We start from the raw sequence: 15,864 nt of genomic DNA, 5'->3' as shown, positions 1-15,864 counted from the left end.
GGTTTTTTGTATTTGTTCATGGGATGTGGGCGTCGCTGACAAGGCCAGCATTTATTGTCCATCCCTAATTGCCCTTGAGAAGGTGGTGGTGAGCCGCCTTCTTGAACCGCTGCAGTCCGTGTGGTGACGGTTCTCCCACAGTGCTGTTAGGAAGGGAGTTCCAGGATTTTGACCCAGCGACGATGAAGGAACGGCGATATATTTCCAAGTCGGGATGGTGTGTGACTCAGAGGAGAACGTGCAGGTGGTGTTGTTCCCATGCGCCTGCTGCCCTTGTCCTTCTAGGTGGTAGAGGTCACTGGTTTGGGAGGTGCTGTCGAAGAAGTCTTGGCGAGTTGCTGCAGTGCATCCTGTGGATGGTACACACTGCAGCCACGGTGTATAGATACACAAATTGCTAAAAGTAGCGACGCAGATTAATAAGGCCATATTTTTTTAAAAAGCAAACTGAGCACTGGGGTTCATTTTTAGAGGGATAGAATTGAAAAGCAGAGAAGTTATGTTAAACTTGTATAGAACCTTGGTTGGACCAAACTTGGAGTACTGTGAACAGTTCAGGTTTCCATATTATAAAAAGGATATAGAGGCACTGGAGAAGGTACAAAAAGATTTACTAGGATGATACCAGAACAGAGAGGTTATACCTATCGGGAAAGATTGAGCAGGCTGGGGCTCTTTTCTCTACAAAAGAGAAAACTGAGGGGTGACCTGAAAGAGGTCTTTAAGATAATGAAAGGGTTTGATAGGGTAGACGTAGAGAGGATGTTTTCACTTGTGGGGGAGACCAGAACTAGGGGCCATAAATGCAAGATAGTCACTAATAAATCCAGTAGGGAATTCAGGAGAAACTTCTTTACCCAGAGAGTGGTGAGAATGTGGAACTCACTGCCACATGGAGTAGTTGAGGTGAATAGCACAGATGCATTTAGGGGGAGGCTAGATAAACACATGAGGGAGAAAGGAATAGAAGGCTGTGTTGATGGGGTTAGAGGAAGAGGGGTGGGAGGAGGCTCATGTGGAGCATGGACCTGTTTCTGTGCTGTACATTCCATGTAATTCCTTTTACATACAACTAATTCAAATTTAATTCAGCATAATATTTATGTTACCTAACTGACATTTCATGGCAACCATGAGACTTGCAGGGTCTTTTAAAATTGTTTTTCATATTTTTAAACCTATTATCTGTGTATTCTTCCATTTGAAAATTTATACTTCATTTAAATCTCTTTTTAAAACCGAATTATCTACTCCAAAGCTTTTTATCCACCTGGATCACATAGACATTTTGCAGTCTGCTCTTAATTTGAAATGGTTTAGTTCGACTTACCTGTGGATTTGAATTGAAAGTGTGCAACAAATGGCTTGTGTACAGTTTGATTTTAAATTACTTGATTTGAATCACAGGATAGTTTTGAAATTTGGGGGTTCAAAAAGATGATTTGAAGTTGACGAGAGTGAAGTTCACCCTGGAGCCTCGGGACCAACACTTGTTCCTAATTAATTTGCAATATCTCCAGTTGCTGAAACGATCAGATCTTGCTGTTCTGATTTAAGATTTATCTACCAATGAGGCAACAGCGCTGAGAACAGCCTCTTTCCCAAACCTTCAGACCCACAGAATTCAATACGACAAGACAGCCAGTGAGAACTGTAACACTACTACAGCAACAACTTGCACTTTTTATAGTGCCTTTAACATAGTAAAACGTCCCAAGGACTTCACAGGAGCGTTATCAGACAAAAACTGACACCGAGCCGAAGGACTGATGACCAAACACTTGGTCAAAGGAGAAGTAAAAGAAAGACTTGCATTTCTATAGCGCCTTTCACGACCTCAGGACGTCCCAAAGTGATTCACAGCCAATTAAGTACTTTTGATATGAAGTCACTGTGGTAGGTTTTAAGCAGTGTTGAGTAAGATTGCGTTGCCTGGGCTCCGAGGGTTATTTTTTTTCAGGGATCACTGGTTGCGTGTAGTCCCTCGAACTGCACACACGCACGGACAAAAGATAAATTTTCCCCTCGCTCGCACTGTTTTTCAGAAATGTCGTTTTACTTGGGGCAGTTCCCTGAACCCCATGTAATAATAAAAGGAATTTGAGTTAGCCAGTCGCTGTAATCCAGTGACCTTCACATAGCTCGAGTCTACTGTTTACATTTTGGTGTATTGGTGGGATTTAAATGTTAATCTAAGATGTCATTTCTTATTGTAAATACTCTCTAAGCAGCATTGCACAAACTGAGCTGTGGATGAAAATCAGCAAAACCTACTAAACAACAACTTGCATTTATATAGCACCTTTAACGTAGTAAAACATCCCAAGGCACTTCACAGGAGCGATTATCAAATAAAATTTGTCACATAAGGAAACATTAGGATGGTGGCTTGGTCAAGGAGGTAGGTTTTAAGCAGCCTCTTAAAGGGGGAGAGGTTTAGGGAGGGAATTCCAGAGCTTAGGGCCTAGACAGCTGAAGGCACGGCCGCCAATGACGGAGCGAAGGAAATCGGGGGATGCGTAAGAGGCCAGAATTGGAGGAGCGCAGAGATCTCTGAGGGTTGTAGGGCTGGAGGAGGTTACAGAGATAGGGAGGGGCGAGGCCATGGAGGGATTTGAAAACAAGGATGAGAATTTTAAAATCGAGGTGTTACCGGACCAGGAGCCAATGGAGGTCAGCGAGCACAGGGGGTGATGGGAGAACGGGACTTGGTGCGAGTTCGGATACGGGCAGCAGAGTTTTGGGTGAGCTCAAGCTTATGGAAATGTGAAGCATTTCACCAAAAGTATTCTTTTTGGATGAGGATGCATAAAAAGTATTTGGGACCAATTTTAAACTTGGAATTTTAAACTTGAGTACTCGTAGCAAGGATACCATAAAATAAAAAGTTCAGAAATCAACTTTTATTATTTTCAATTCCCCGTGGTGATGTGCGTAACTGAGAGGTCATTCTATCTCCGAGGCTGGATACCATTTCATCAATAATCTTCGCTTCTAGCACTCCTCCTGCTCCGAACATGATGAATGAGTTCCCTGGGAGGATCCTCCAGAAAACATCGGCAATAAATGCCCATAATCCCGAGAATTAATATTTTTTAAAAAACGCAACGAGGAACCAGTAACACTGGGTCATAGGAACAGGAGGAGGCCATTCAGCCCGTCGAGCCTGTTCCGACATTCTATTAGATCATGGCCAATCTGTACCTCAACCCCAATCCGTCTTTCGGGTGAGATGTTAAACCGAGGTCCCCGTCTGCTCTCTTGGGTGGACGTAAAAGATCCCATGGTACTATTTCACAGAGCAGGGGCGTTCTCCCCAGTGTCCTGGCCGATATTTATCCCTCAACCAACATCACTAAAACAGATTATCTGATCATTTATCACGTTGCTGTTTGTGGGATCTTGCTGTGCATACATTGACTGCTGCGTTTCCTACATTACAACAGTGACTACACTTCAAAAGAACTTAATTGGCTGTGAAGTGCTTTGGGATGTCCTGAAGTCGTGAAAGGTGCTATATAAATGCAAGCCTTTCTTTCTTCCTAAATGTCTGTGTGAATAACACTGTGGAGTGCTGTGAAAGTCAGAATAAAATCAAACTGGTAAAAGTCTTTCTTTTTTTTTTAAAAAAAGAAACATTAAACCATCTGTTCGGGTGGGTGTAAAGGATCCCATTTGACGAAGCGTAGGGAGTTCTCCCGATATCCTGGCCAAATGTTCTCCTTTCAACCTACACCACCAAAGACGATGTGACTGGCCACTCATCTTGTTCGCTGCTTGTGGAATCTTGCTGTGCGCAAAAATTGGCCGCTGCGTCTTTCGACACAACAGCAACTGGACTACCAAGAAGCAACTCTCTGAATGTGAAGCATCTTGGGATCTCCTGAGGCGCAGTATAAATCCGACATCTTCCTTCCTCTTTGTGGCAGCTGCCTTGAATATATTTAGCCTTTTTTTGACCTGTTTTTTTTTTTCTCTCTCTCTCTCTCCCTCTGCAGCCAACTTAATTTGGCAGCTATTTGCCGGTGGCTTTCAGTCCAATGTACTGACACCGATTAACCCCCATCAGTAAGCACCTTCCAATCCTGAGGTAATGCTTATAATTTTTTTTTTTGACTGCTATGAGAAATGATAATCTGTTGCTCCTCGGAAGACAGGCGAGTGGCCGAAGAAGATTAAGAGTTCATTGTCTGGGAGGCGCTGAGTGTTTGAAAACCTTGGGAGTTCCTCCAGGTTTGCCTACGTTTTGTGAAGTTTTAGTGTGTTTGCAACGTGATTATGACTGATAATTCCCGCCAGTCTGTGATCGTTGAAAAGAAACTGCAGATAGATACAGCAGTTTTTTTTTGCTGCCTCCCCCACATTTGCCAACAGCTGAAACCAATATTCTATTTACTTCAGGGAACTCTTGATTCCAAGAAACGTGTGGAATTTTTTGTTTCCCCAAGGTTTCCATATAATCCTCTAAAATTGTAACAGTGAAAATCATGCAAAAAATATATGAGACCTTGGAATTTTGCATTGTGCAATTTCGGTACGTAACCACTCTGCTGGCCTTAGTTGTCCCGTAACCTTGTGGAAGGTTTAATGAAATGCATCTGCTTGTGCACTCGCTTTTCATTCTCCAAGCTATGTGCAGCTGGGGATGGACAAGTCCTGGTGCACAAGCTTGCTTTCATCTACCCGGGACTTGTACTGCACTCAGCTGTGGCTCAGTGGGTAGCACACACGACTCTCAGTCAGAAGGTCGTGGGTTTAAGTCCCAGTCTAGAGACTTGAGTATATAATCTAGGCTGACACTCCTAGTGCCAGTACTGAGGGAGCGCTGCACTGTCGGAGGTGCCATCTTTCGGATGAGACGTTAAACCGAGGCCCCCGTCTGTCCTCTCAGGTGGACATAAAAGATCCTATGGCACTATTTCGAAGAACAGGGGACTTGTCCCCGGTGTCCTGGCCAATATTTATCCATCAGCCAACATCACTAAACCAGATTATCTGGTAATTAACACATTGCTGTTTGTGGGATCTTGCTGTGCACAAATTGGCTGCCTCGTTTCCTACATTACAACAGTGACTGCACTTCAAAAAGTACTTAATTGGCTGTAAAGTGCTTTGGGACATCCTGATAACAACAGCTTGCATTTATATAGCACCTTTAACGTAGTAAAATGTGTCAGGATACTTCACAGGAGCGATTATCAAACAAAATTTGACACCAAGCCACGTAAGGAGATATTAGGACAGGTGACCAAAAGCTCGGTCAAAGAGGTGGGTTTAAGTAGCGTCTTAAAGGAGGGGAGAGAGGCGGAGAAATTTAAGGAGGGAATTCCAGAGCTTAGGGTCGAGGTAGCTGAAGGCACGGCCGCCAGTGGTGGAGCGATTAAAATCGGGGATGCGCAAGAGGCAAGAATTGGAGGAGCGCAGAGATCTCGGAGGGTTGTAGGGCTGGAGGAGGTTACACAGATAGGGAGGGGCGAGGCCACGGAGGGAATTGAAAACAAGGATGAGAATTTTAAAATCGAGGCATTGCCGGACCAGGAGCCAATGTAGGTCAGCGAGCACAGGGGTGATGAGTGAATGAGACTTGGTGCGAATTAGGATATGGGCAGCAGAATTTTGGATGAGTTCAAGTTTATGGAGAGTGGAAGATGGGAGGCAGGAAGATGGGAAGCCGGCCAGTGAAAGCAAAGTCGTGAAAGGTGGTTTCTTTTCTTTCTTGCCTTAATCAATATCTTCAAAATATGTTTGCCATTAACACGAATACAGTGCACGATTTACTTGTTTCACCATATATAAAAAATATTTCATCTGGCATGCAACTCCTGTCCACAAACCTTACCTCCTGTGTCACGATTTCTAGTCACGCTTTTTATGTTGTCGTTTGACGTTGAAACTGCCTGTCAGCTGTCGTAATGGAAATCCATTGGTCAACATTTCCAATGGCAAAACCCGATCCCAACAGGCCATGTTTTTACTGTGAACCAAATTGAATGATTCAGTGCTTATTCAAATTACTCCTCCACCCTAAATACCTGTCTTTAATTGCAATTCCCTGACTTTCTACATATCATACAATACCCTTCCTTTCCAAATAAATATCCAACTCCCTAATGGCCTCCAAGCAGTCCATTCAACACTCTGGCAACCCTTGGGACTGAAAGGGTGGCTCTCTGGAACTCCCTCCCTCAGTATCCCTGCCTTAACACCTCTTTCCTTGCCTTTTTAAAAACATCCTCAAAAACCTCTGCTTCGACCATGTTTTTGCCCCCACTGCCTTGACCTCTTCCTTCCCCTCCTCCACGAGCATGGTATCTACCCACTCTGCACTGCTCTGTAAGATGCTCTCAATGTTCTTTTGTACCTATGAGCACTGTAGAAATGTGGAATCCTTGTTGAAGACATTTTTCCTTGAGTTGCCTTTAACCAATTCCACCAAGAACAGACTACCTGTTTGTCCTATCTTGCTGTGCACAAAATGCTGCTATATAAGTCACTTCGGATTAATTAACTGCATGCAAAATGCTCTAAAGCGTTTCTGAGAAAAGAGGTAATGTGCTTTATAAGTGCAAGTCTTTTCTAAATGGCATCTAAAATTGATTGATGAGCTATTATTTATAAATATGTATATTGTACCTTTAATGTTTTGAAATGTATTGCAGTATCTGGGACCTTGATGGGAACCAAAAGTCGTCATTCCTCCTTCACTCTCCAGGAATGAGTTTGTGTTGGCATCCCGAGGAGACTTTCAAGGTTAGCTTACAAGTTTTTTTCTAAATTGTTTACCATAATACTTCTGCTTGTGGCTGTGGCCTTGAGTTGTAAAGAGAAAGATTGAAACTAAAATACAAATTGAGAATATGGGAGCACCAATAGATAACGCATTGGAAAACCAATACATAACCTCAACAACTTGCATTCATACAGCGCCTTTAACATGGTAAAACGTCTCAAGGCGCTTCACAGGAGCGATTATCAAACAAAATTTGGCACTGAGCTACATGAGATATTAGGACAGGTGACCAAAAGCTTGGTCAAAGAGGTAGGTTTCAAGAAGCATCTTAAAGGAGGAGAGAGGGGTTTAGGGAGGGAATTCCAGATCTTAGGGCTAAGGCAGCTCAAGGCACAGCCGCAAGTGGTGGACCGATGAAAATCGGGATTGGAATACGTAATAAATAATACGTTGGAACGCCATTGCATGATCTATTGGAGCACCACTTCTTTGACCAAGCTTTTAGTTCCTTCTCCTAATATGGTCTTTGGCTCGGTGTCAATTTTTGTCTGATTACGATTCTGGAAAGTGCCCTGGGCCGTTTATTTTGCCTTGCAAACCTGCTGGGGCGAGTGACTGATGTGACCGCTCCTCGGTGAGAGGACTGCTCCTGGACCAAGGATTGCACTTTCTCCTGTGGTGTGATGGGTCTTAGTTCTTTCCTTTTCTCTCTCTTTTACCTGAAGTCCTACTTGCACTGAGGTCACATTCAGTCTGTTTCAAAACGATGTATTCAGAATCTGGTCTCTCGGCCTTTACCTTGCCAGTTGCCAATGCTCCGCTCGTTTCATTATTTTATATTTGTTTTTTTTTGCAGCACAAAATAACAAGAGTTTTGGGTTGTTCCATTTCTGCTGGCCCATTAAGAAATGGCAGTCAATAAGAAATAGGAGCCAGGAGTAGGCCATTCGGCCCCTCGAGCCTGCTCCGCCATTCAATCAGATCATGGCTGATCTACAACCTCAACTCCACTTTCCCACCCGATCCCCATATCCCTTGATTCCCCTAGAATCCAAAAATCTATCCCTCTCAGCCTTGAATATATTTTCACATCGTTCACCTGACGAAGGAGGAAGCCTCCGAAAGCTTGTGAATTTAAAATAAAATTGCTGGACTATAACTTGGTGTTGTAAAATTGTTTACAATTGTCAACCCCAGTTCATCACCGGCATCTCCACATCTTGAATATATTCAATGACTGAGCATCCACAGCCCTCTGGGGGTAGAGAATTCCAAAGATTCACAACCCTCTGTGAAGAAATTCCTCCTCATCTCAGTCTTGAATGGCCGAGCCCGTATCCTGCGATTATGCCCCTTAGTTCTAGACTCTCCAGCCAGGGGAAACAACCTCTCAGCATCTACCCTGTCAAACCCCCTCATAATCTTATGTTTCAATGAGATCACCTCTCATTCTTCTAAACTCCAGAGAGTATAGGCCCATTCTACTCAATCTCTCCTCATAGGACAACCCTCTCATCCCGGGAATTAATCTAGTGAACCTTCGTTGCACCGCCTCTAAGGCAAGAATATCCTTCCTTAGATAAGGAGACCAAAACTGTACACCGTACTCCAGGTGAGATCTCACCAAAGCCCTGTACAACTGTAGTAAGACTTCCTTACTCTTGTACTCTAACCCCCTTGCATTAAAGGCTAACATGCCATTTGCCTTCCTAATTGCTTGCTGTACCTGCATACTAACATTTTGTGTTTCTTGTACGAGGACACCCAAGTCTCTCTGAATACCAACATTTAATAGTTTCTCACCATTTTAAAAAAAAGTCTGTTTTTCTATTCTTCCTACCAAAGTGAATAACCTCACATTTCCCCACATTATTCTCCATCTGCCACCTTCTTGCCCACTCACTTAACCTGTCTATATCCCTTTGGAGACTCTTTGTGTCCTCCTCACAGCTTACTTTCCCACCTAGCTTTGTATCGTCAGCAAACTTGGATACATTACACTCGGTCCCTTCATCTAAGTCATTACTAATATAGATAGCTGAGGCCCAAGCACTGATCCTTGCGGCACCCCACTAGCTACAGCCTGCCAACCTGAGAATGACCCGTTTATCCCTACTCTCTGTTTTCTGTCCTTTAACCAATCCTCAATCCATGCTAATATATTACCTTCAACCCCGTGCGCCCTTACCTTGTGTAACAACCTTTTATGTGGCACCTTATCGAATGACTTTTAAAAATCCAAATATATTATATCCACTGGTTCCCCTTTATCTACCCTGCCAGTTACATCCTCAAAAAACTCTAATAAATTTGTCAAGCACGATTTTCCTTTCATAAAACTGTGTTGACTCTGCCTAATCATATTATGATTTTCTGAGTGCCCTGTTACCACTTCCTTAATAATGGATTCCAGCATTTTCCCGACGCCCAGCTAACTGGCCTTTGGTTCGCTGTTTTCTTTCTTCCTCCCTTCTTGAATAGTGAGGTAATATTTGCTACCTTCCAATCCACTGGGACCGTTCCAGAATCTAGCGAATTTTGGAAGATCATAACCAATGCATCCACTACCTCTGCAGCCACCTCTTTTAGAACCCTCGGATGTAGGCCATCAGGTCCAGGGGATTTGTCGTTTTTTAGTCCCATTAGTTTGTCCAGTACTTTTTCTCTAGTGATATTTTCTCTAATGTTTTAAGTTCCTCACTCTCATTTACCCCTTGGTTCCCCACTATTTCTGGTATGCTTTTTGTGTCTTCTGCTGTGAAGTCAGATACAAAATATTTGTTTAACGTCTCTGCCATTTCCTGATTGCCCATTATAATTTCTCCTGTCTCAGTCTCTAAGGGACCAACGTTTACTTTTGCTACTCTCTTCCTTTTTACATACTTGTAGAAGCTCTTACAATCCATTTTTATATTTCTTGCTAGTTTACTTTCATATTCTATTTTCTCTTTTTTTAATCAATTTTTTGGTCGTCCTTTGTTGGCTTCTAAAACTCTCCCAATCCCCAGTCTTATTACCGTTCTTGGCAACATTATAAGCCTCTTCTTTCACTCTAATACTCTCTTTAGTTAGCCACGGGTGGATCACTGTTGCTGTGGAGTTTTAATTTCTCAATGGACTGTATATTTGTTGATAATATTGAAATATTTCTTTAAATGTTTGCCATTGCTTTTCAACTGTCAAACCCTTTAATTTAATTTCCCAATCTATCTTTGACGACTCGCCCCTTATACCGACGTAATTGGCTTTATTTAAGTTTAAGACTCTAGTTTCTGACTTAAGTGTGTTATTTTCAAACTCAGTGTGAAATTCTATCATATTATGATCGCTCTTCCCCAGAAGTTCTTTTACCGTGAGATTACCAATTAACCCTATCTCATTACACAATACAAGATCTAAAATAGCCTGTTCCCTGGTTGGTTCCATGATGTATTGCTCTAGGAAACCGTATCGAATATATTCCATGAACTTGTCTTCCAAACTACCTTTGCCAATAGTCACAACTAGTTTTAAATCTAGCGAGTAGTTTTTATGCCAAGCTAAGTGTTGGGGTTTTGCAAGTCACTGCTCCAAACTGACTTGTTAACTAATAAAATGGCACAAGGGCAACATTCAGCACATGAGAGCAATGTGCATTCCCAACTTTTAACATAAGCAAGACTCCTTTAAATTACACCTTCAGGCACTCACTCTGAAACTCTCTCCCTAAAAGCCGCCTTCTTGCAACCTCCCTGACCGTGTCTTCAGTCACCCTGCTGAAGCACTTTGGGATGTGCAAGCTGTTGTCTGCTGGACATTTCTTGTCCTCGACCTCTCCCCACCAATCAGATGTTACTGTGAACGTTTGTTGAATTGATTTGAGCACCTAAACCTGCATAGAATCATAGAATGATCCAGCTCAGAAGGAGGCCATTCGGTCCATCGTGCCTATGCTGGCATGTTTCCAGCGTTTCTTTAGTCCGGGATGCGCGATTCACGGTGACCTCCTGCTTTTGTCTTTGTAGCTGATGGTGGCGGAGAAGAATGGAGTTATTCGGTTTTATGACCTGGTCACTCTGCAGGCCATCCTGTCCCTGGACTGTGGGCAGATGCCACTGATGTCAGCAGACTGGTGTTTGGGCAACACAATCAAAGTCGGTGCGGTCGCAGGGAACGATTGGCTTATCTGGGATACCACTCGCTCCAGGTACGGTTCAGTTGCATTTCATCAACTTTTTAGGAGGGCTGAGGGAGGGGCAGTGTGAACTGATTCAAGGCTCCTTTGTGACCAATAACTCCAAACATTGAACCTTTCACTGGCCTATTGAAGTTACGCATTTAGCTGTGTATATCGAGGGAGTTAAATATCTGGTTAGGAATGGCAATAAAGGTTATAGGGGCACGTGTGTATATAAATATGTATATGTTTATGTAGATGTGCGTGCGTATATGTTTATGTAGATATGCGTGCGTGTGTGTATATAGAGAGATGCATATGTAGATGTGCGAGTGCCTATATGTATATGTAGGTGTGCGTGTGCATATGTATAACTGTGTATATTTCATATTAATAGTCATTGCAGAACAACAATCAAAATAAACAGGATTCTGAGCTCTGTTGCCAAATCAGTATAGTGTGAGTATGAAGCTATCATTGTTGAGGCTGTATAGTGCTCTGGTCAGGCTGCACCCAGAGCCATGTGTTCAGTTCTGTTGCCAAGGCAGGAGGGAAACCCCAGGAGGTGCTCGGAGAACGGAGGGAGGGAGGGAGGGCGGTGCGGGGGAAGGGAAGCCGGTGGAGTGTCTCTTCTCGTCCTTTTTCTCTATGTTTGAATTCCCAGGTCCCTTCATCGTAGAAGCTCGAGTTCCAGGACAATGTACGCGCCAGATTTCACCGTGTTAATTATTATTCTGTTTCTGTCTTACAGTTACCCCCAAGAAAAGAGACCGTCTCACCTGGATGGAGCGCGACGATTCCGGTAATTGAGAATTTATTCACTGATGTGGTCCTGTTCCCTTCGTTAGAAAAGCAGGGAACATCTTCCCATGCAGTGATACCCACTGTAGTTTAATTTTATCAGTCGTTAAACTATTCTGTAATTCTGTGCACTATTCGGAAAAAAGAATAGCCATGGATGGAGCAACGCAAAGACCTGACATATTCTGCGCTGCAGGGCTGGCCAGCTTCAAACAGATGAGCTCAGTGACAGAGATATGACTAGGGTTAACAGCATCAGTCAACTTAAAGCTCGTAGAGAAAGTTCATTGGGTTAATTACTTGGGTGGGTGGGGGGGTTAGGGAGGGGGGCTGCCAGTGGTTCATTGAATCATATACAGCAGAGAAGGAGGCCATTTGGCCCATCCTGCCTGTGCCGACTCTTCAAAAGAGCTGTCCAATCAGTCCATTTCCCCTGCTCTTTCCCCGTAGCCCTGCAAACCTTTCTTTTTTTAAGTATTTATCCAATTCCCTTTTGAAAGTTACTATTGAATTTATTTCCACCACTCTTTCAGGCAGTGCATTCCAGATCATAACAACTGTTGTTGGGTTGACTAATGAGGCAGTTGTTGGATTAATTGTTTGTTTCTCTTTCACAAAAACACCATTTTGCGATACAGTATATGAGTAATTTGAGACATGACGTGTGGTGAGTGTAACAGGCTCGGAGGGAACAGGTGACTTTGGACCTCTGGTTCCCAAAGCTCTCCACCACTGGGGGTTTTCCTCACCTCATGTCTGGGTCTGATGTAGATTCATTGATGGAGATTGATTGCTATGATTAGTCAACAACTCCATTATCCTTGTATCATCTGACTACCAGGATGGTAAACGGTGAACCAGATGGACCTTTGGTCGTCTTCCGTCTAGCAATTCCTATGTTCCTAATGAGTTTGTTGGTTTAATTACTGAGGGGGAGGTTTGTTGGGTTCATTATTAGAATAATGTCTTCCCATTATCCTCTTTCATTGTCACTTAGTCAGAAGTTCAGTTTCTTAATACTGATCATGATTCATTTTCAACTGTATGCAAGTTGAGAAGGCTGTTAAAAAATCATACGGGATCCTTGGCTTTATAAATAGAGGCATTGGGTACAAATACAAGGAAGTTATGCTAAACCTTTATAAATCACTGCTTAGGCCTCAGCTGGAGTATTATGTCCAGTTCTGGGCACCACATTTTAGAAAGGATGTCAAGGTCTTGGTGAGGGTGCAGAGGAGATTTACTAGAATGGTACCAGGGATGAGGGACTTCAGTTATAAGGAGAGATTAGAGAAGCTGGGATTGTTCTCCTTAGAACACAGAAGGTTAAGGGGGGATTTAACAGAGGTGTTCTAAATTATGAATGGTATTGCTAGAGTACACAGGGAGTTAAACTGTTTCCAGTGGCAGAAGGGTCAGTAACCAGAGGACACAGATTTACAGTAATTGGCCAAAGCACAATGGGCCGAATGGCCTCCTTCTGAGCTGTACAATTCTATGCTCTTGTCAACGCTATTTATAGTGATTAAACTGTTACTCATAATTATAATTAAATACCAAGCATAAAAGTCATAAATAGAATTTTTAAGAAATATTTAAAAATAGACTATTTGCACAGTTCTGGAATTGTTGCCTTGCAATGAATAAAAATGTTTTCTTTTGCAATTGTATCCTTATAATTATATCAATTGCTTTTTAATAAAATATCCTCCTAAGCATTGAAATTGTAATCTATTCTATTCCAGTTCCTGCACTGCCTTCTCATTCCCACAGTGAACAATCTGATAGGGGTGTTAGATTAAGGGTTTTTAAATTAATTTGTGGAAAGCGGGATTGGATCTCCAAAATGCTGTTGAAAAGATTGACAGAGTACATCCTTTTGAAACCAAATTATTCCCAGTTACCACGCAGTCAGAATGTTTTAGATTCATAGAATCTTACAGCTAATTTTGTCTGTGCTGGCTCTTTGAAAGAGCTATCCAATTAATCCCACTCCCCCCCGTTCTTTCCCCATAGCCCTGCAAATTTTTCCTTTTCAAGTATTTATCCAATTCTCTTTTGAAAGTTACTGTTGAATCTACTTCTACCACCCTTTCAGGCAGCGCATTCCAGACCATAACTCTCATCCTCCTCCCTGGATTTTTTGCCAATTATCTTAAATCTGTGTCCTCTGGTTATCGACCCTCCTGCCACTGGAAACAGTTTCTCCCTATCAAAACTCTGCTATTAAATCTTCCCTTAACCTTCTCTGTTCTAAGGAGAACAATCCCAGCTTCTCCAGTCTCTCTTTATAACTGAAATCCCTCATCCCTGGTACCATTCTAGTAAATCTCCTCTGCACCCTCTCCAAGGCTTTGACACCCTTCCTAAAGTGTGGCGCCCAGAATTGGACACAATACTCCAACTAAGGCCTAACCAGTGTTTATTAAAGGTTTAGAGTAACTGCCTTGCTTTTATATTCTATTTATAAAGCCCAGGGTTGCGTATGCTTTATTAACAGCCTTATCGACTTGTCTTTCCAACTTTTTACGGTTTTATACGTTTTTCCCCCCCCCCCCCCCCCCCCCCCCCCGTTCTTTTTATTCCTGTTGAGAAAATAGTTGGATTCCAGATATAAAGATGGACCTATGGATCCTGCTAGAGGAGATTGGATTTGGAAAGTTGTTCACTTTAGTTAAAGAGATGGTCCCGGACTCAAACCCCTGTTGGTAAAAGTGAAATAATGTCCGTTCCTCACCCACTCTCCCTGTCCAAGTTTCTCATCACTCAAGCTTCAGTTATACGTTTAATGGCCATCTCCGTCATAAGTGTCAAGGGTTAAATAATGCTTGGACATATATTGGCTGTTCCTTCATCGTCGCTGGGTCAAAATCCTGAAACTTCCTAACAGCACTGTGGGAGCACCTTCACCCCATGGACTGCAACGGTTCAAGAAGAAGGCCCACCGCCACCTTCTCAAGGGGCAACTAGAGATGGGCAATAAATGCCGGCCTTCCCAGCAACACCCACATCCCAAAGAATGACACCTTGCACAAAATATTCATCCTTTATATCCGGGAGTGACCAAACTACCTCGCAGTTCAGTTCAATTTGCACTAGTATTTCCGAGTTGCTGGTTTGTCCTGTTTGAATTTTTTGGGCCTGGAAGTTTGCAAAGGGCTAATCTTAAAGCTGTTGCCTCATTGGCGGGTAAATCTCTAAATCACAAGACTCAGCTCCGTTAGAATCCGGAGCTCGAGATATCTGCAAACTAATGGGAACTTTAATTTAAACTTTATATGTGGTCCGTCAAGACAATAAAAGTTGCTGTAAAACATTGAAAGCTTCGATTGAACAGCACATTTGAATTATCCATTTGTTACCATTAACATTGGGAACTTGCTTGAAAAATGGTTCATTATATGTTTGCAGTTCTTCTACTTTTGGTTATTTAGATGGTCAAAAGCCAACGAAAATCTTTTTGCAACGACTGGCTATCCAGGGAAGAGGAACAGCCAGCTACTCGTTCATCACCTGGGTCACCCCCAGGTAAGATAACAAAATATATACCGGCCGTGTTTCTTAGTAATTGCATTTATATAGCGACTTTCACGACCTCAGGACATCCCAAAGCACTTTACAACCAATGAAGTACTTTTGAAGTGTAGTCACTGTTACATAGAATTTACAGCCCAGAAACAGGCCATTCCACCCAACTGATCTATCCTGGTGTTTATGCTCCACACGAGCCTCCTCCCTCCTTACTTCATCTCACCCTATGAACATATCCTTCTATTCCTTTCTCCCTCATGTGTTCATCCAGCTTCCCCTTCAATGCATCTATGCTATTCACCTCAACCACTCCTTGTGGTAGTGAGTTCCACATTCTCATCACTCTCTGGCTAAAGAAGTTTGTCCTAAGTTCCTTATTGGATTTATTAGTGAGTATCTTAGATTTATGGCCCCCAGTTCCGGTCTCCCCCACAAGTGGAAACATTTTCTCTACATCTACCGTATCGAACCCTTTCATAATCTTAAAGACCTCTATCGGGTCACCCCTCAGTCTTCTCTTTTCTAAAGAAAGGAGTATGTAGTCACTGTTGTAATGTAGGAAACGCGGCAGCCAATTTGTGCAAAGCAAGGTCCCACAAAATAGTAATGTGATAATGACCAGATAATTTTTTTTAGTGGTGTTAGT

General features: G+C 42.7%; 1 protein-coding gene across 1 annotated transcript in view; it reads left to right on the top strand.

Moving 5' to 3' along the window:
- nup37 (nucleoporin 37) overlaps nucleotides 1-15,864 on the top strand; it is a 36,788-nt gene that overhangs the window by 19,479 nt on the left and 1,445 nt on the right. Inside the window, exons 5-8 of the mRNA XM_067999250.1 lie at nucleotides 6,660-6,750; nucleotides 10,735-10,916; nucleotides 11,638-11,688; nucleotides 15,122-15,215. Of these exons, the coding sequence (XP_067855351.1) occupies nucleotides 6,660-6,750; nucleotides 10,735-10,916; nucleotides 11,638-11,688; nucleotides 15,122-15,215 (418 nt within the window). The remainder of the gene's footprint in view (nucleotides 1-6,659; nucleotides 6,751-10,734; nucleotides 10,917-11,637; nucleotides 11,689-15,121; nucleotides 15,216-15,864) is intronic.

This window comes from Heptranchias perlo, chromosome 18 (assembly GCF_035084215.1).
Source record: "Heptranchias perlo isolate sHepPer1 chromosome 18, sHepPer1.hap1, whole genome shotgun sequence".
NCBI classification, from domain to species: domain Eukaryota; kingdom Metazoa; phylum Chordata; class Chondrichthyes; order Hexanchiformes; family Hexanchidae; genus Heptranchias; species Heptranchias perlo.
The sequence above is the reverse complement of the archived record's forward strand: the minus strand, read 5'-3'. Positions and strand labels throughout refer to the sequence as shown.